This window comes from Mus caroli, chromosome 4 (assembly GCF_900094665.2).
Source record: "Mus caroli chromosome 4, CAROLI_EIJ_v1.1, whole genome shotgun sequence".
NCBI classification, from domain to species: domain Eukaryota; kingdom Metazoa; phylum Chordata; class Mammalia; order Rodentia; family Muridae; genus Mus; species Mus caroli.
The window spans coordinates 69136632-69157662 of NC_034573.1; the positions used below are offsets into that span (position 1 = coordinate 69136632).

The 21031-nt window shown below is 37.3% G+C and overlaps 1 protein-coding gene across 43 annotated transcripts in view; it reads right to left on the minus strand.

Annotated features, from left to right (window-relative positions):
• The window catches only part of Ptprd (protein tyrosine phosphatase receptor type D), a 2211569-nt gene that overhangs the window by 132401 nt on the left and 2058137 nt on the right, over positions 1-21031 (minus strand). For 17 of the 43 annotated variants that reach the window (XM_029475765.1, XM_029475748.1, XM_029475764.1 and 14 more), the window contains 4 exons: positions 16934-17521; positions 16384-16484; positions 15233-15492; positions 3046-3136 (listed from right to left, as the gene is read on the minus strand). In XM_029475765.1, coding sequence (XP_029331625.1) covers positions 3046-3136; positions 15233-15492; positions 16384-16484; positions 16934-17521 — 1040 coding nt within the window. The remainder of the gene's footprint in view (positions 1-3045; positions 3137-15232; positions 15493-16383; positions 16485-16933; positions 17522-21031) is intronic. The other 26 variants (XM_029475790.1, XM_029475789.1, XM_029475791.1 and 23 more) reach the window with 3 other exon arrangements.

The following is a 21031-nucleotide window of genomic DNA, read 5'->3' on the forward strand; positions in this document are numbered from 1 at the left end:
CGCATGACCTCATTACTTTATGACAATGCTTTGAAGAATAGTGCAATGAAAGGCTTGGGCACATTACCTCACTTGCCCTGAAATAAATACAATGAACATTGGGGAGTCATTCTGCCCAAAATTCATTACAACTATCAACGCCTGTTCTGCTCAGTTTGACCTTGAGAGCAGGAGTACTAGTCTATGAATTTATCACTCAGATATTAGCCCAGACCAAAAAAAAATGATATCATAATATAATTTTGAGAGTCACTCACTTAAAAGGCCTTTTTAAAATCTGGTATGGGCCTAGATGTGAGGCATATGTGTGGAAATCCCCTCTGGCCATCATTCTATTTGATGTATCCCCAACAATATGAATTAGTGAACTATAGGTCTTACTGAAAAAGTACTTGGTCAGATACAATTAAGCAAAGCACATTGCTTTGTCAAGCCTAGCAGGTACCAAATTCAAACTGAAGTTACTACGATGTTTTGTCATATATACCAGGTAAAAAACCAGTCCTGTCTGCAGGGGTCAGAAACAGGCTGAGTAAGCAGAAAGGGCCACAGCCGCCTCTCATTTGTTCCCCTCCACAACAGTCACAAAATATATTAGATATAATTCCAGAAGTTATATCAAGGGCTTCAGTTCTTTATCAGAAATAATTTTCATTTTCCAGTCAATGCATATCTTATTTCTTCCACCATTAATTCTGCAATGTGGTCTCAATTATATCAGTAAGAAAAGTGGGAAACAACCCATCCTGACCCAAAAGTTGTGAATTAATAAAATGTTCTTTATCAAGCTATTATACAGATTAATGCACCACAACTCAAAGGATGATTAAAATGACCCTTTGTTATGGGAATCAGTAGCACAGACCTGTGGAATTTAATTGCAAGAAAGTTCAATGTCACATAGCCCTATATTTTAATCCATTAACATTACTGAGCATTCTAGAGGTTAAAGCCTGGCTGTAAAGAAGAATCAGTTTCCATTCCTTCCTATCAAATGGTTTCACATCTAAGAAAAGCACATTATTGAAAGCATTTGATGTCCCTTTTGCCTTGGATCTCAGTGCTTTGAAAACTCGTTTTAAATAGGTAGAACTATTTATAGATTCTACAAGTTACCTTTGCATTTAAAAATCCAATTTCAACAAAAAATGAGGAAATGACAATTCTATAACTCAGCTCTGAACTATAGACTGACATGGGGTTAACTGCTTAGAGAAAGGATCCTGTTTGCTCTAACATCATAACTGACAGAAAGCAAACTGACAGCTAAGCTATGTGACCACATTACTGAAATGTGTCATTTTGTACTGTAGCCACATCACCTAATCACTAGACAGTGACACAAGCAGAGACCTGACCTTGAGCTTGTCTAGCCTTCAGAGCTTGAACAAATTTAACTCATAAAATAGGTAGTTGAGGATGAGGCACACTTGTAGGGTGATGCACATCTGCCAAGGGATGTGAGCCTAACCCCAACGCCCCACTTTGTTTTTGTCAGAACACATTTACCTCGTGCAGACATATTACAAAAACATCAACAATCCCTTGAAATGTAGTTAAGGGAATTAATCATTGCCCTTCCTCCATTTTTTACTAATCTGGAGGAGAACGAATATACAGAGATAATGCAATTATTATGAGATATGGACCATGTTGTAAAGGAACCACATAAATTAAACCTTCATATATATTGATGTTGGAGGCACTTATAAACTTACAACATTTTGTTTAAAAACGTCTCTGTAGTATTTCAACTGTGACTCCTAGCCACTGTAGGAGATTTGGTAAATACTCTGTATCAGGTTTTGCATAATGCAAATGACTACAAATACGTAATCATTTCTTTTAAAAAGTACAAATGAAGCTGGGAGGTGGTGGCACACGCCTTTAATCCCAGCACTTGGGAGGCAGAGGCAGGCAGATTTCTGAGTTCAAGGCCAGTCTGGTCTACAAAGTGAGTTCCAGGACAGCCAGGGCTATACAGAGAAACCCTGTCTCGAAAAACAAAACAAAACAAAACAACAACAACAACAACAAAGTACAAATGAGGCAGGAGAAATGGCTCAGCAGTTAAGAGCATTTGTTGCTCTTACAGAGGACATAGGCTTCTTTCCCAGCATCACATGGGGTCTAACAACCATCTGAAAGCCCAGTTCCAGGGGACCCAGTACCCTCTTCTGATCTCCACAGGTACCATGAACATACACAATACATAATCACACACACAGAGGAAAAACACCCATACTCATAAAACCAGACCCTTTTACAAAGTGTCTATATTTCAAGAAGCAGCACTGAAAGCATGTTGTCAATAAGACTTTGGAGTCAATGCCAAACTCTTCAGTGTTTGATGCATTTTATACTACATCCCCTTCAATGCTCAGAATTTTGCCTTTTCCCCCCTGCACTAAAATGCACTTTGGTTTGTAAAAACCTACAGAGCAGAGTAAGCCAGCTAAATGTTTGGGAGTCAGTGAAATTCTATGAAAATGTGAACCTATGGCAGGTGAAATGCAATGTGCATGAAGCATTTGAAAGACCCTTGGCAACTGCCAAACTAAGGCCCCTAGAATTTTATTAAGAATAATGCAATCGGGGGCTGGTGAGATGGCTCAGTGGGTAAGAGCACCAGACTGCTCTTCCAAAGGTCCAGAGTTCAAATCCCAGCAACCACATGGTGGCTCACAACCATCTGTAATGAGATCTGGCGCCCTCTTCTGGAGTGTCTGAAGACAGCTACAGTGTACTTACATATAATAAATAAATAAATCTTAAAAAAAAATTTAAAAAAAAAAGAATAATGCAATCACTTTTCACACTTCTGCATCATGGTTACAATGGGTTGGGACAAAAGAATAAGGACAACGCAGATAAAACAAATTGTAATCTTTTAATGAAAACAAAAGGATCTTTGATAGAATTCCTGCAGTACAGCAAGCTGCCTTTACTGACTCGCTCAGTTTTCCAGACACACCATAACTGAGACCTGAACAAAGTGCTGAGAGTCCGCGATAGAACGACAAAAGACAACAAAGACACAGTTACCTCATCCAACTCCATCTCATCAGGGCTCTCCCAGGGCTTGATGAATTTCCCACGCGACTTCTTCAAAGGCACAATTATAATGTAATAACCCCTGTTTAAGAATGAAGAAACAATACAGTTAGTTCAGAGAAGAGGGAAAATGGTTACAACCTTTAATCTCTTATAGGCCAAATATTAACACAGAAGAAAAATTATGAATGTGGGGTTACTCATCGATTTTTTTTATAGTAAGAAAAAATACTCACTTGTTTGTTTAACTAAAAAAAGTATGTGGTAGATGTCAATGTGTGAGCTTGATGACTTCAGAGAGTAATTTCACACGGCTGTCTGTTCATTATTAAATATTGCAAACATAGCAAATATGTTTGTTAGGACCTGCCACTAGACACACCAAAGCTCTGTTGAAATCCACCACTTCAGACTGATGCAGTAAGCATTTTTAATATTAAATAATAAAAAGTCTTTTTTAAAGGAACATATATATATATATAATATATAATAAAAATGGCAATTGTGTTATAAGCATCAATTATTTTGTACATATACAAAATTATGATTATTATATTTAAGTAAAACTAAAAGTATGTTAAAGTCACTCATAATCTTATAATTATATAAAGATTAGGAGGAGAGGCCCTTGGTCCTGTGAAGGCTCTAAGCCCCAGTGTAGGGTGAGGAAGCAGGAGTGGGTAAGTTGGTGAGCAGGGGAAGGGGGAGGGGATAGAGGATTTTCAGAGGGGAAACCAGTAAAGAGGCTAACATTTGAAATGTAAATAAAGAAAATATCTAATAAAAAAACTACACTGTAAAACTGTAAGTAATACAGGTATTTGGGGACTAATTATACCTAAAGTCCTTTAAAGTAGGATTCAGTGGAATAAAATCTCCAGAAAGAAGTTCAAATGTTCGATTCACTGAGGATGACAACTAAGCCACGAGTACCACTTACAGCCCCATGTTCAAGACAAGGTAAATATTAGCAATGAAGTTACTATGCAACTTCAGGATCGTGCATCGCCTTCCCTTGCTTTGCATGCATAAGAACTCTGCCTGTATCAAGGTCCGGTATGAAAACACTGCAGATGATAACTAACAATATAGAAATTATAATTATAATTTTAGGCACTGAATTAAATGTACAATCTAGCTTTCCATTCTTATATCACAATCCATTAAAGACTGGGAAGAGATTAAAAAAGATTAAAGAGATTAAAGAGATTAAAGGCTAGGCACAGATAAAAAATAAGACCAATTAAATAACTGCTCAATTTAAACAGAGAGTGAGGAAATTCACTGAAACCTTCATGATGGTTTTTCATTTATTTTTTTTTTTCATTTATCCTATTTCGGAGAATCTCATAAATTTGATAGAGATTCATAGAAAAATTGAAAACACATATATATATATATATATAAACACAGGAATGGATTTATATAATTTTAAAAGAGACAGCTATCACATGGGGACAAGAAAAACAAGGAGTGAGGAGGTTCCTGCCCTGTTCCATGAGCTATTTTGAGTCAAAGGAGATGTAGAAAAGCCCTCTCAGCGATTTCTCTGCTACAGAAAGGTTCCTCCCACACATATCTGATAGAGCTAAGCTGTCCAGAATGATAGCTATGAGACCCCTGAGGCCATCAAACATTGAAATATGGCTGGTGAGAACTGAGATAGGCTGTTATGTGTAAAAGACAGTATAAAATTACAATGTAAAATATCTCAGTGATAATTGAGTTGTGATGATACAGTAACAAATGACAATAACCTGGATATTTTGGGTTAAATCAAATGCTGCTAAAATTAATTTCCTATCACTTTGCCTTCAAAACTATCACTACTAGAAAATTGACCTGTGATTCCCACAAGTATTCTCTTGACAAACCTGTCACCTGGAGATGTCCCTTACCTAGAGTTGGGGCTCTGCTATTAACAGCTCAGAGCTCTTTTCAAACTCCTATTAGATCTCCTTTTTAAAGACGGCTTGTTTAACACCCTTGAATTTCAGTTGTATATTCTGAAAAAAAGACCATGAGCCTGTTCTCTGGAGAAAAGACTATAATAGCATGGATTGAGCTTGGCAGTCTGTACAGCATACTGTGTGGAAAAGAGACCAGTAGACACTGGTGAGGTTGCCACATTCTTCACTAGCATGCTACAGATTCTACACCACACAGGTAAAGGGACTTGTTAAACCCTTCCCTTAATCAAGAATTCAATTCAAACCAGAATCTTTTCTCCATGGTTCTTTGAACAAGTAATCCACAGATGTATAAGATTCCAGTAGCCACTCATTCATTTTCTTTACTACAAAGAAGCATGATGATCAAGGAGGGTGGGGAGAAATAAGAGTTGGAGGGTGTGAAATAGGCCAATATTTTTAATTTTATGATCCAGACTAAGCTTCATCCTATTCACACCCTCCTACCACCTGAAGGGTTTGCCAAACAAGTCCATCATGTTAAATGAGCACGAAGAGAAATGACAGAGCTGCAACTGAGCGTTCAAAATAACAGTGCAGATGCACTTGATAAACACACTTGTCAAGGAGCCTCTTGATTTTCATCCCTGCGCAGTCAGGAGAGCTTCTCTTCCTACAGCACTGACACTGGGGGTTAGCAAAGGGTGCCTCTTGTTTCCCTGCGGGTTCTGATTGATCAATCAAGCTGATGACTTCTCTTAATTTTTCTTCCTCTTTCACACCAAGTTGCCATTCTTATACATAAAAATCCATAGTTTTACTTCAGCACTATCCCCCCATTTATTCAGTGAACTCTCTGGTGAGATGAGAATGGAGCAGCTTAAGTCACAGCAATTAATTACCGGGATGGTTAGATATCTATCACCTTCTTTTGTCTACTGATCTAGAGCAGGAAGGCAGAATGGCCTTCAGAACAGCCTTGGACATTTCATGATAATCTGGCAATCTGGAATTCATATTATCCAAAGCTTGTTCTCTGTGATGGAGGATTTGTAATATGTCCCAGCACATCATCAGAAACCTAACAAGTCCAGCTTCTCATATTCTTCTAGAAGATGTGAGTGTGTGTGTGTGCATGTGTGTGTGTGTTTGTGTGTGTGTGTGTGTGTGTGTGTGTGTGTGTGTGCGTGTGTCAGAGTTTCATACCTTCAGAACTGTGCCCGTGCAAGCGGTGCTTTCCTTTCTATCTTTACAGAGATGTTCACACAATAACTAAGGCACTCCTTGCTTTTAGCTGTCTTTTTCTCCCAAGGCCACAGTTGAAACTCATGCCACTTTCTGTCCCTAAGCTCAGGAGACTAAATAAAGCATGAGAAATAATATAACAGTGTAGCTCATACCATAAATTTATGACCTTCAGATACAGACAGGCCACTAGGTCTCCACACAGCTTGTCTCTTGAACGTTTATTTTCATTTCTACAATATCATTTTCTCATGCTGACTCAGAGACTGAGCATCGACATCTTAGGGAAAGGGATCCATATCACTTACTGATAGAGAAAATACTATCTGAAAATTCTCCTCGTCTTTCTAGCAAACTACTCTACCTGACCATCTACATAAACCATAATCTTTCCTTTAAGTACAGAAGATGCCTGGGACTATACTTATCATGACACTGGTTGGTTAATGGTTTTCTATTTCCTTCCTATTATTTTCCTAAGGCATCCCGCTAAACACAGTACTGCTAATGCAAGTACTTCTATCTTAACCTTGTTCTTCCCATTGGAGTCTACAGATTGCCTATCAACTACACTTAAATCCACTATTGAGAAATCAAAGCAAACAGAAGTCCTGGCCAAGTACCTACTAGTTAGAAGATGGAGACATGGTGAGGGGAAAGCCCCTATATATAAGCAGCTGTCCCATTTATGGTTTGAATGAGCATGTCCCCCGCAGGCTCAGATATTTAAGTACTTGGTCCTCAGTTCATAGGGATGTCTGAGGAGGCTCAGAAGGTGTGTCTTTGCTGGAAAAAGTGTGCCCATGGAAGTTGTCTATTAAAGTTTACAGCCTACTACTATTTCTAGTATGCTTTCCTCTTTTTGATTTAAGATGTGAGCTCTCAAATGATGTGCCTTTAGTGGGCATCATGGAAACTGTCTTGGAAACTGTAAACCCAGATAAATCCTCTCTTCTACAAGTTAAACAAACAAACAAACAAACAAACAAACAACAACAACAAAACCCCAAAATACAAAAAAAGCAAACCCATAGTCCAGTCACAGCAGTCTCTCCCATCTCTTACTGTCCAAATTCTTTAGGAAGGTTTGTGCTTTCTCTGCTCCATCTCCTGTCTCAGCACTGCCTTATTACCACTGCCTTAGCACAGGGCTGTATCAACTCTTCACTGCCTCAGCCCTGCACTGCCTCAGCCCTGCACTGCCTCAGCCGACACTGCACTTCCCCAGCCCTGCACTGCATCAACACTACACTTCCATATCACAGCACTGCATCAACATTGCACTGCCTCAGCACTGCACTGCATCAACACTCTGGGGATTTTAGGCACCACATGCCTACATGGTGTTATACTGGAAGAAAGTTTTTATCTCTTTAAAACTTCTATTGGAAATGTAAATGAGGAAAATACCTAATTAAAAAATAATAAAACTTCAAGAGATTTACAATCAGAAAAAAAAAAAAACTTCTATTAGCATATAGGTAAGACCTTCCATAAAGAATTCTATGCTTTTTTTTAAAGCAACATTCTCAACTTTCCTCCATTTATGATTTACTATAGAAACTTTACCATTGTATCGGAATTTATTATGGATGCATAGCTGTTAAATTATAGAATTTTAATACACTCCTTTCTAAATTTCTCTTCATTCTCTTTTTCTTAATCCAAGGAGAGTGCATTCTCACTCCAAACTTATAATATTACCTTTATGTAAATAATGCATAAATAATTATCTTCACCTGGAAATCTCTTCTGAATATCAAAGATTCATCAACTTCATATGCCAAAGTACTTAGGTATTGTTGTGGTGACAAGAAAATAAATACCAAGTCTTTCCTGCTCTCAGGCTGCACCATAGCCATTGCAACCCCAGCAGGAGATGTGGCCATTATATTGGAAGTGTGTTTTCACTTTCTTCCTTCCCCTCTCCTGGTTCATTTCCAAGTGCTCTTAACTTCTGAACCCCATCTCCAGAGGATTCGCTTCTCTGCCACTCTACTGCCACCCATCTGGCCTCATTCCATTTTGTTGTCATGTCTGAACAATAGCCCCATAACTTTTCTTCTCTACCAACTATCTTTTTCTAGTCTGGTCTCTGAAATTTTCATTTCACAATACAAAATTGATTGTGCCATTTCAACCCCTGATGATATTTCAATAGAGCCTTATTTCTCTTAGGATAAAGACCAAGATATTGCAAGGCCTGTCAGAATCTTGCTTGAATCCCTTTTCCCACATTGAGTCATACCAAGATTGGCTTTCGGTGTTTTGAATTGATCGTGGGGCATTTGGTCACCACATCCTTGACCGTTCTGTCCCAACTGCTTAGAAGCTCAAATTAATTCTCTTTCCTTAAATATTAATTAACTTATTACTTCACAAGAGAACTATTTTCTGACTTCTGGTAGGACTGTTTCTTAAATTGACCATTTTGCATCTATAATGTTTTTACGCTGTTTAAACTATGTTTGATATTTAAAAGAATATTATTAAGGTAGATGTACATAATCTCTTCACAATTCACTCTACACTGCCAGGTAATCACGGAACGATTTTTCTTCTGAGCAGTGGGAATGGTTAGCCTAGGTGGTTCTTGACGATTTGTGTCTCTTCTAAACTAAGTAGTTAAAATGTTTGTTCTTCTCTAGGAGAGTTTACAATTTCCATTTTTGTCAAGCTCTTTCTCCTTTCATTAGAAAAATAATGACATGGTCACATACAGTTTACATAGGAAACATAATCCTTACTATATTTTTCTTTATCAGCTTACTAGTAATCTTTTTTCTAATCTCACATTATACCTTATGAAAGATGAGAGGACTCAGATAAGGGTAGGGGGACAAATAGGTAGCTGATATATGTCCTATAAATGTATATTGACAAAATGATACCAACTGAGTAAAAGTTTTTGAAATGGAAAATATTTTTAATAAAAACTGAGTTCTATATTGCACTTTGCTTACTTGCCTGAAGCCTGGACGTCAGGCTCAAAATACCTTTGTCAACAAAGACTTGAACTATTGTGTTAATAGAATAGGTTAAAATCTTCTTAATTAATGTATCTAGAAAGCCTACGACTACTTATAAATTATGAGATGGTTTTTCACTATATTAGATTTAACTAGATAAGTTAAATACAACCTTCATAGTTTAAATTATATTAAGTAAAGTTTTAGTAATTTCATTTAATACACTATTATCAAGGGTGCAAGCTCCATATAATTATCTGAAAAGGCAAGTTCTGGTCTTTGTTACATAGTCCTACTTCAGATGCAGCCAGCCTTTTAGCATTTGTAATCGGTCTTGGCATTTTGAAACTTGTTATTTAACTGGAGGTCAAAATCTTTTTCAAAGTTCAAGGATAAATGTCAATCTTCACATAATTTTTCCTGTTATGTTTTGTATGTATTGCTTAAATCAAATTACTTTATCATAGAAAACCAACAGTAGGTTGAATGATCTTTCCAATTTCTATCTTCAGATTAAGATGTTGAATCTTTTTAGCTGTGTGTAGTATGGGAGGCTATTAGTTTCATTCACTTCACTGATGAAGCAGTGAGGTGCTAAATAGGAAGGCTTCCCTTGTCTTTCATGTAACTCTGGCAACCTACACGAAGTAGTGATTATGACATTCCCAGCATCCCAGGCTTGGGGCCAGAATAAGTGCTGGAACTCTCTTTGTTCTACTATCTGCCTAAGGAGCATCGTTTAATTCCTATTTCTTATTTATTTCACACACACACTTTGTGTGTGTGTGTGTGTGTGTGTGTGTGTGTGTGTGTGTATGAGTGTTGTGCCTGTATGTTTGTGTACCAAATATATGCTGAGACTATAGAGAATACAATTTTCCATTTCTGTTCTGAAATGTTAAGCCATTATGAAACTAATTTTATACCTGGTACCTGGCACCTGTCAGTAGCTTTATCTATAAGCACAATCCGGGCTCTGCTTTCAGTTTTAATCAATCAGAGTAAAATGCTGCTATATAAAAACCACAGGAGAGCCCTTTGTCATGAATGTGCCTCATGTTGGAATAATGGTGGCATTATAGCATTTTCGAATTGGTATTCTGTCTTCACAACTATTACAAACTAAGACTGAAGCATCACAGAATCCATGACAACAGAGCTGGATGCATCCTCGAGGCTGCTTACAAAATAATTCAGCCGTTTGCTTGTCTCCACAAGACAATATAAGAGCCAAGTACAAGAAAAAGACAGAAATAAAGAGCTGTGTCTTCAATAAATGAATAAGAATTTGTTGTTGGATAGATGGATCTAGTTAAGAGTACTTCAGGCTCTTTCACAGGACCTGAGTTTAGTCCCCAATACCCACATCATGTGGCTCACCTTTAATTCCAATACTAGGGTAAGCTGCACGCTTTTCTGGCTTATGCATGCACAGCATGCTCTATCATATACACATAAACAAGAGGAATATTTTAAGTGGATAAGAAACCACTTAATTAGCACATGGTAAAGACAGGCTAGGAGTTAAGACCTCACAATTAACGTGGATGGGATTGAGAAAAGCATGCTTTCTATTAGTAAGCAAAGAGCTCACAGTCACCAAACCATTTGCTAGACAGGAGACAATGTTAGTTAGCACTGTTCCAGATAGCTTATAGTTAAGAAGTTAGCATCCACAGGTCAGATCCAGTTCTGTTTGCTTTCTGCATTTCATTCACAGAATACTGGACAAAACACTACAGTATTTTCAACTTCAAAATTTGCCAACTATTGTAAATGGCACAGGATAATATGGGACCTTCTTGAAATTATACTGCTCATCCCATGTACAGAAATAGAGATGCCAGACAGAATGGGCATGTTTCAACCATTATTCCTTTAAAAAGCCCTTGAAAATAATTTATTAACATAAACATTAGTATAAGTTTATTATGCATTTTATTAGATATTTTCTTTATTTGCATTTCAAATGTTATCCCTTTCCTGGTTTCCCCTCTGAAAACCCCCATCCCCTCTCCCCACGCCCTGCTCATCAACCCACCCATTCCAACTTCCTGGCCCTGGCATTCCTCTACACTGGGGCCTAGAGCCTTCAGAGGACCAACATTTTTAATCAGATCTTCTTTCCATTCCCTATCGGTTTGATATTCTTTCTGCTCCAGCACATTTGTAGTTTAATTTTTGTTTTTGTTTTATTTTTTTCAGAAAGAAGAAATGTATTTCTGAGAATCTTTATTTCATTTCTAGAAAAGAGATTTTCCACAGCTGTTTCTTTGATTTCTGGACATTATTAGTTATGTCTCCTCCTGTTACCGAAGTTTTATTGCTTTTTTTCTGACTCTAAATGCAAGTAGGGGTATCTAAAGCACATAAGTCAAAAGTAACACTGAACAAGCTAAAACAAAACAAAACAAAACAAAACAAAACAGCCAAAACAAGCCCCTAAAGCACAGAAAACATTCTGTAACATCTGAACTCATTCAGAAGTTGAAACATGAAACTGAAATTTGCCACCAATAAATAAAAATGCCAATTTTCACTAAGGGATTCACTAAGAAACTAGTTCACTTTCTTGATCAACCAAGAAAAGTCATGAAAACACAGCCAGCTTCAATGTCACTCACTATGCTTTGTCATGCTCACCTTTCCGGCTTTGTTCAAGGAGACACTAGTTTTGTTTAATGGATTGAATTTATCATCCCCATTTTCTGCTGGTTTGTAGTCGTCTACAACTTTTAAGCTTCCTCAAATCTTTCTCAATCTACATTGAATCTAACTACTTCCATCAGCACTCTTTTCCAGACATCTGCATTGAGCTGACCTGATTTCTGTTTCCAGAGCCCCCTACTTCATCAGATCCATGAGAGCCATTTTCTGTTTCTTATGATAAGATAGGACTTCACTTTGACATAGTACAAGAAATACACTGTGTACACAATATGGATTTGCTAGATTCTAACAGAAAAGGTAGGATGTGCTATAAGAGACCATGTATCTGCTGTTTCCTAGTCTTTGCTTTGAGGCCTCTATTCCCCACCCAGATAGCAACCTGAATTTCATTTTTTGTTTGTTTGTTTGTTTTTAATTGTTGTTGCTGCTGCGGTTGTTTGTGTGTTAGTTTTTTGAGATAAAGTTTCTCTGTATAGTCCTGGCTGTTCTGCAACTAGCTCTATAGCCCAGGTTGGCATTAAACTCAAAAGATTTGCCTGCCTCTGCCTCTGCCTCCTGAGTGCTAGGATTAGAGGCGTGTACCACTACCACCCTGCAAAAATTTGTGATTTGTAAAAGCCTGTGGATAGAGGTTACCTTTTCTACAATAAGTTATTAAACCTGGGTTAGGAGCCCAGCCAATCACAGAACTTTGTGACAGAAATCATTATTCAAGTCTCCCAAGTAAGCCAAGTAAGTGCTGCTTAAGAATAATGATATAGCTTGAACTTTTTTGCTGAATGAACTTCTGCCACATTATAGGCTACATTGCAACTCACTATGTAGATCAGGACGTCCTCAGTCACTGAGATCATCCTGCCTCTGCCTGCCAAATGGTAGACTAAAGGTATAGTCTACCTCCTACCACTTTATATATTTTTCCATTATATTTCAGTAAAGTGGTTTCAAAAATATGTTTATCTGTTAATAATAACAGAAACTCCGAATGAATTAAAAAGTCAACACATAAATGTAATCTTGCGTTCATATTAAATTTTATTGCGATAAAAATGTGCTGGCATTATATTTTCACTTTTAATTTTCAGAAACTGAAAAAGAAGATTAGACAAAATGAAGACCTTATCTGAGTGCATTTTGGAAATTCTATTACTTGTGGTGAAACCTGCCATCGTTTTTATCAAATAAACGTCAAGCGAAGGTCTGGGCAGGAAAGATTGATTTGGCTGAGTGTAAAGTGAGTCAAAGCTACTACTTAATCCTGACTGAATTCCACAAATTATACTTCACTAGAATTTCTTCTTTCATATTTTTATTTTTAATACTGGTTTATTTTTCATTATTTCTTTCAGTTTGGGGTAAGATTGCTATCTTGTCCAAAGTTGGGAATTCTCTTGTTTTGTGTGACTGAGACAGGGACTTGCTATTAAGCTAAGCTGTCTGCAAACTTCCAATCTTCTTGCCTCAGCCCTTCCAGTTCTAGAATTACAGGAGTGTCCCCATTGCAGGCTGGAACTTGGAGTTCTTCACTTACTGTTTAAAAGTCCCATCCCATATAGTGCCTTGGCCACCATGTCATCACAAGTTGCCCTCTATATATGAAACCGTTCTCAGTCATCAGTGGATTCTCTTCTTATTGCAACCTTTATGTTTTATCTTTGTTTCATCTTTTCATCTTATTGCTTCTATGTTCTGCCATACCCTATAAAAGCTAATGCTGCTCGGGTGGCTCCCAGATTTGTGCCTATAGTCTCACTTCACTTTTCTGAACCCACACTTCTGACTGGATAGTTCATACAAAGACCTCATTTAGAATATATATTCACTGCTGAGTTCAACAGCGATTTTCATTTTTGTATTTCACATCTTTGGTGAATAGTAACCCTGCCCAATTTGCCTCAGATTTCTTCTTGATATTTTACTACTTTGATGAATAGTCCCAGTCTGTTATGTTCTCTAAGCTCACATGCCTGAGCCATGTGTGGTACTCTTCCTTCCTCTGACCCCTTTAAAGCACATACTGACCCCTACTGCACTTCAGCTCAAGTGTCTCTCCCATTTTCCTTTGCCTCTTTTGTGGACCACTATTTGTCCTACTTTGTAGTTGTGTAATTTTCCAATGCCAACTGACTATGTAATGACATTGCAAAAAATTTCTCAACCACATTAGGGGGCTCTGGTTATCATAGCAGTACATGAACTATGATCACATGCCTTTCTGTACAACTTCAAACATTTCCCCAAAAAATTCATCTTGACTTTATCATGTAATACAATAAAAATAAAAATTTATTTTTTCCTTCCAAACAGGTAACAATTCTATCTACTATATCATGAAATATTCAGTAAATGGCTCCTAAAATGGAAAGATAAAAATGAGATATCATATGATTGACATCACACTGGCTTTTGCATCTAGAGTTTTAGTGAATTTCTGTTGTCTATAGAATAAAGCTCAACCTGCTGAGCACAACATGCCTCTTGTCTACCCTTTTATATCCCCAACCCTCACCCACTTCTCATCATGACCAAGTGTTCTGGGTCCAGCCTGACAGGTCTACATGCTGCCCTAACTAAAGTATGCACTGCTCCTGAACATATAACTTTCTGGCTTATAGTTTATAAGCTTCCTATTTGTCCTTCAAAGTGATGTTAGCATGGTCAGTCTTGAAGATAACTGTAACATTAGTCTTATTAGTCTCTTTTCATATCTCCTACTCTGTGCAAGACTCATTGAAGACAGAGGCCAACTTCCTTTCATTGATAAGGTATACCCCAACACTTATATTTCATATACTTCAATGATATGGTCTGTTATTCTATTAGTTATGAAGTCAGCTGAGTATACATCTTTGGACGAACTTTTCAACTGACTGGTCTACTGGTTTTCACAAAGTGATGTGTGGTATATTTTCTAACATGTAATTTTCCTTCAATGTTATTTTGTACTTGAATCCTTTCCATATTTTAGCACACAAACAAAATCTCACTATCATACATTATTTTCAAATATTTAAGTTCTTTAGTTTCTTTCAGTCTTTTTGCAAATTTTAATACTTTCTTCAGTTATAATAAGTATCATTATTTGCTAACTGCCAATTATCAACTGTATTCCATATGCCACAATAAATTGTATTTTAGAACTGGTCGTCTCTCTTTCAAAATAATATGGCTGGAACGGAAATAAAAACCCCACAATGTTACAATGATGAGACTATGTTAGCATGAATATGAATAGAGAGTGTGATAAATTCTGAATAGTAAAAGTATGAGCCTACACAGGAGAATCTTCCATGTTATAGTCAGCAATCCATCCTTTTATAACAACAATAACACTGAAATTCAGGCTCTATATTTACTTGCCTTTCTTTCCTTGAATAAACTTACTTTATGTTTTCATTTGCAGGAACATCAGGCAGTTGCACAGTAATCATGCCATCCAAGTTTGTCTTCCCGATGAAGGCAGGCTTGGTGCGGAGCACATCTGGGGCAGTCTTTGCTGTTACCCTATGCTGCAATCCACCAGCACTGTTCCCACGATTGGTTAACACAAAGGAATATGACTTCTCAGGCTTCAGGTTAACAATCAGCTTCTGGGTAGCTCGGCCATCCACTTCTTCCACCATTTTCCCATCATCATAAAGAATCTACAGAGATACAATCAGTCACAAATTGCTTATCAGCCTCTCAACCAATTGTTATTTACTTCCTTTGTCAGCTCAAATCTATTTCTGGGCAGTTTCTAATCCCAAAAGTTTTTGTAATTCTGGTGTCTGCATCAATTCTCTTGATAGTTCTTACTCTACAAAGGTAAAAGGTTCCCAAGTTTCTCAAAAAATGCACAACAAAGAAACAATACAATAACTTTTCAAGATTTAACACATTAGTTACATATGATCATAATTAAAAGTGTTCTATGCTTTCAATGTATTATGTCCATAATTTACCAGAAGGTTTTAAATTCTGTTCTAAATATATTTTCATTTACCAAGAATATTTTTCTATTCATTTCACAAATAATAACTACTTGTTGCTATTTTTTGAAGATCTCAGTGGCAAGTCAGCTTTATTTTTAAAGTACTTGGCATTCAGACCAATAAATGCAATCTTAAAATCATACAGAACACTGCATTGAAAATTAGTTGAAATCATTCAGATCTTCCCCCCCCCTCTTTTAATGGGAATGGAAAGAATTAGTTTGCTGTAAAAAGTTCAAATTCAATTTACTGGGAACCATGTGAGTCATGTCAGTGTGACTCTGGGTGTCTACTTACTCTCTAGAATGAAAAAGGTCACAGTGTTAAAGCTCCACATGCAACTAGTTCATGAAAGTCACAAATAACACTAGAACCTATGAGCCCAAATCAACTTTGTTTTATAGTACTGGAGAGCTAACCCAGGGCCTCACACATGCTAGGCCAATGTTTTACCATGAAACTCTAACCATAGCTCTTCTGTCCAAATCAAAGTTTTCTGTATGTGTTACAAATAACGTGTCACTAGGAGCTGTCTATTATATTTGTGCAAAGAATACTTACTTTGAAAGGCATAGCAGAATTATAATTCTCTGGAATCTCCCAAGACAGCAGCACTGAAGTCTTCATAACTGCTTTGACATGAAAATTTTTTGCAAACACTGCTGGAAAAGGAAAAACTATGTATTTAAACTATTCTTAAAGCACATACTTGTTCTTTTCCATCATGGATCATAAGGCTTAGTATAGATGCTGCCTACATAGAACAAAGACAGAAATGTGATCAAAGACAGAAATGTGATTTGCCTACCTGATTAGAGCATTCATTTTAATACCCATTCTCAAAAAGAAATCTCCTTTCTCTCCAATTCAGTCAACTATCCTATGGTTATCTTACCTGAAGACATAGAGTACTGCCAGCCAGCCTTGCAATGGCATTCTATAACTGAAATCTATGGTTTTCAAAATGGTTAAGTCATACATACATTACCTGCTTGTAGTGCTGAACCTATTAATATGAATGGGCCGATCAGTTATTTACAGCTTCAATATATTGATTTCCAAAGATCGATATTCCTTTAAAGGAGGAAGGCCATAAGCAGACAAATCCTACCTTGATCCACAGGCAGTGTCCTGAACTGGACACTGGGACTATATGGCCCGGGCCCTTTGCTCGTGTGAGCACGTACTTTTACATCATATGTAGTATCTGATTTTAAGCCAGTGAGTGTCATAGAAGTGTCAGCTGGAACAATAAGATGCTCCATTGGAAGAAGAGGAACGTTGATATCCCTATACAGGAGGGTATACTTGGTGATAACTCCATTTCTCTCTGCTAGGACAGGTGGTTGCCACGATAACTGAACAGAGGTTGAAGTGGTGCCTTCTGAGTGGAGGTTTTGAGGGAATCCAGTTGGTATTTCTTCTGGAACGGAAATTTCTTTCACCATTTCCTCCCCGAAGCCCACTTTGTTTCTGGCGGAGAGTCTAAAGACATATGATGCACCCTTGTGGATATCTGTGGCTGTGAAGTGATCTTCTTTCTCAGAGAACTCCAGAGTAGTGAGTGGCTCCATGTCTTTCCTGCCAAACTTTAGTCGGTAGCCCTGAAGGGGTCCAAATGTGTCCACAGGGGGGTGCCATTGAATGAGTGCAGTATTCATTTGGGTGTGGTTAATCACGAGCCTGGGTTTCCCTGGAACTAGAGCACATAGAATGGAGTGGTAAGAATGGCTGCCCTTTACACCAGCAAGATTTTGATGAAAGGACCCTGATATAGCTGTCTCCTGTAACACTTTGCCAGTGCCTGGCAAATACAGAAGTGGATGCTCACAGTCATCTATAGGATGGAACACAGGGCCCCCAATGCAGGAGCTAGAGAAAATAGGGTCTGCAACCCTCCTATAGGTGGAACAACAATATGAACTAACCAGTACTCCCAGAGCTAGTGTCTCTAGCTGCAATGTAGCAGAAGATGGACTAGTCAGCCATCTTTGGGAAGAGAGGTCCCTTGGTCTAGCAAACTTTATATGCCCCAGTACAGGGGAAAGCCAGAGTCAAGAAGTGGGAGTGGGTGGGTAGGGGAGCAGGGCAGGGGGAGGGTATAGGAGACTTTTGGGAGAGCATTTTAAATGTAAATGAAGAAAATATCTAAAAAAAAAAAGACTGGCTGCCCTTTAGGGTCATATGTCAACTAGTGCCAAGTGGGAAAGACACTCTACTAGTATTCTCTTCTTCTTGTTTATAAAGAAAGCAATGCTTATTGTATATACCACTGTCAAATAATCTTCTTTTCCTTTCTTTAGTAAAGTAGGCTGACATAGAATTTGGTAATGAATACAACCTTTGTAAATCAATGCTTTTTCTTGCCATAGAAAAATTAATTCAAGTAATGATTAACAAAATAGATATAGCTAATGAGAGCAATGAATACAATGATTGGCTCTGTACAATGTATGATATAAGAAGACTATTGTACATCTTTATATTTAAACATTCCCTCCTCACTATAAGTGCTAGGTGGTTATTATTATCTGTAATTTCTGTAATGAAAAAGAGGATAGAAAACTCTGCAAGTTTAGATGCACAACAAATAAGAAAGCTGTAGATCTTATCCAGAGAACCAGAGTCTATACCCACAACTGTGTATCCATTTGTATATTTTTGTAACTTCCCTTGTCTATACACAAGTTGCCCTTATGATGTCCTTCATCTTATTATTGTGAATTATTAAATGAAGAGGTACAGATAAAAGAATTTCACTAATACCAATGAACATTGTCAATCATCAGAGTGATGAATTGTTTGTATTTAGGAGCTAGTCTCTTCTGAGGACACACTTCAAGTTAAGTTAGATATATAAAGATGCACATTGTATTCATTCACAACCTATTACTCCTGGTATTGTTAGTGAAGACAGCAACTATTTCTGGAGTTGGTAAACAGCAACTCTAAAGAAGAGTGGAAAAGGTGGGGGAACCACATACAACAGTAAGCCAAAGCTATAGAAAGAAGCAGGAATGGACAGGGAAAAGGGAAGGCTTAAAGGGAGATTAAAAGGATTACCATGGGGATTTTTATACAAATTGTAAGAAAAGTGTGGACAGATGATGAGGCAATCCAAGAATCTTGCAAGATATGTGGTTAACACGTTCATTTTATATCCTAGTAAGTTGCGGCCAAGTAGGTATGAGCACCGATTAAGGGTAAGCTCCTTAATGCCTGGAGGAATAGCTTTCATTCTCATCCTTCGTCGATTCAGAGTACATGTATATATGTCAGCTAACACCAATATATGCAAATAATAAAAGTATACATGTGTTGGGCCAGGACTCTTAACTACTGTGAATTCAGTGTTTCTAGAGGAAATGTAACATGATCACATTGAACACACTTTCAGAAATGTATTCTAACAATGTCACCTTCAAAATGCAAAATACTTAAAAAAAAAGACTTTATGCTAGACATTGGGCCATATACATCACTTCATGTATATAGAGAGTTTACACAATTTTTTCATTAAAATGTTAAGTCTCTGCTGAGAAAAAGTTCACGTGATAATTGGTGCCTCAAACAGAGAATACATCTCTTAATAAACAATACCTACTTGAAACTATGATGTGGGAATCTTACATAGTTCTTGATCTTACATGCGTCAGGAAGAATCTGTTCTTTTAAATATATTTAATAACCTTTTATAAAGTTCTGGTTTCAAGAAACTACAAAATAAAGTGGATTCTATGCCTCTTGTCTCAATAAGAAATGTAAAATGATACACATATAAATTTGCTAGCCATATATGATTATATTATTATCAAACTAATGATTCACTTTAAAATATTGTTAGGACTCAAATTAGCAAATATATGTTACACCAGAAAGTTATAAACAATAGTGCTGACACTGTGAAAACATAGATTTGTTCTTCAGTAGGAGTGAAAGCTTGTATAGGAATATGTAGACACTTTTTCACTGTTGTTATAGTTTACATTATTCTAGGGTATAAAGCTCTTGGGCTAGAGACCATGGGATGGAATAATGTACTTTAAGTTCTAGCACCACTTCTCACCCACTCTCTTCTACGACTGTTCTCAAAGCAGTTCATGCTTTCCCAAAATATTTATTTGTTTTAAGGGTAGAAATGCAACTAAGTGTAAGAACTCTGAGGCAGTTATTGCAAACACTACAAATTACCACATGAAGCACTCGCTGAAAAAGTAAATGCTGAAGTCTGAATGAGAACTCACATTGCCATCTCTGACAGACTGGCCACAAGCAGGGAAGCCTAAATTCTTCATAATGCATAAGAAAAAATGCAGAATTTAAAGAAGTTGGGAGTGATGGCTTCAAAGAGTTGCTGTATTTTACTGAGAGAACGATAGGATTAAAAAGGGAAAGGAAAAAAATAGCATCACTCCATATTTGGTGAAAATAATTTTCCAAAAGTTTATATAATGACATGAATAGGAAGCATGTACAATTTGTTTGCATTACACAGAACCTTGTACCAAGACATACACAGATCAGAGCAGGCAAAGAAAGTTCATAGGGTAATCGTGTTTATATACTTATGCCTACCTACTGAAAAAGATAAGGTGGTGGAAATGATGGTCCTGTATGTAGATTCATAGGAGACAATTGGGACCACATATGAAGGTCAGGCCAGTATCAGAGTGGGTATTCTACTTTGTATAGCACTGATGCTTGAGAGCTTTCACAGTGTTAGAAGAGTCTCACAATTTTTTAGGATGGCTAAAGTGAGGACTAACAGCATCTTAGAGTAAACAACAGACACAGAGGCCAAGGTACATAGTCAAGAAGGTAACACTAACTATAATGACATGTCAAAGCCTGTCTTGCACCTTTGTGACGTGTCAATCCATGCATGCTCTTGTACCTTTGGGACATGTCAGAGCCTCCTTTTGGACTTTTGTGACGTGTTAGTGCCTCCTCTTGCGTTTTTAATTCTTTTCCCTTTTTAGACTTTTTACTCTCTAAAATCTTAGAATGGCACAATGATTAATACATGTGGTTAGATCAAAATTCTTTGCAAGATCAATCTATGGAGGTCAACTGAAGCCCATAGTTTCAAATGTTCCAGACTCAATTTCCATTTAAATCATGACTAGTAGCAGTAACCATAGCTGACGGCCCTTAGTCTATTATTTCCGAATTCTCCAGACACTGTCACCCTTACACACAGCTATTGTGG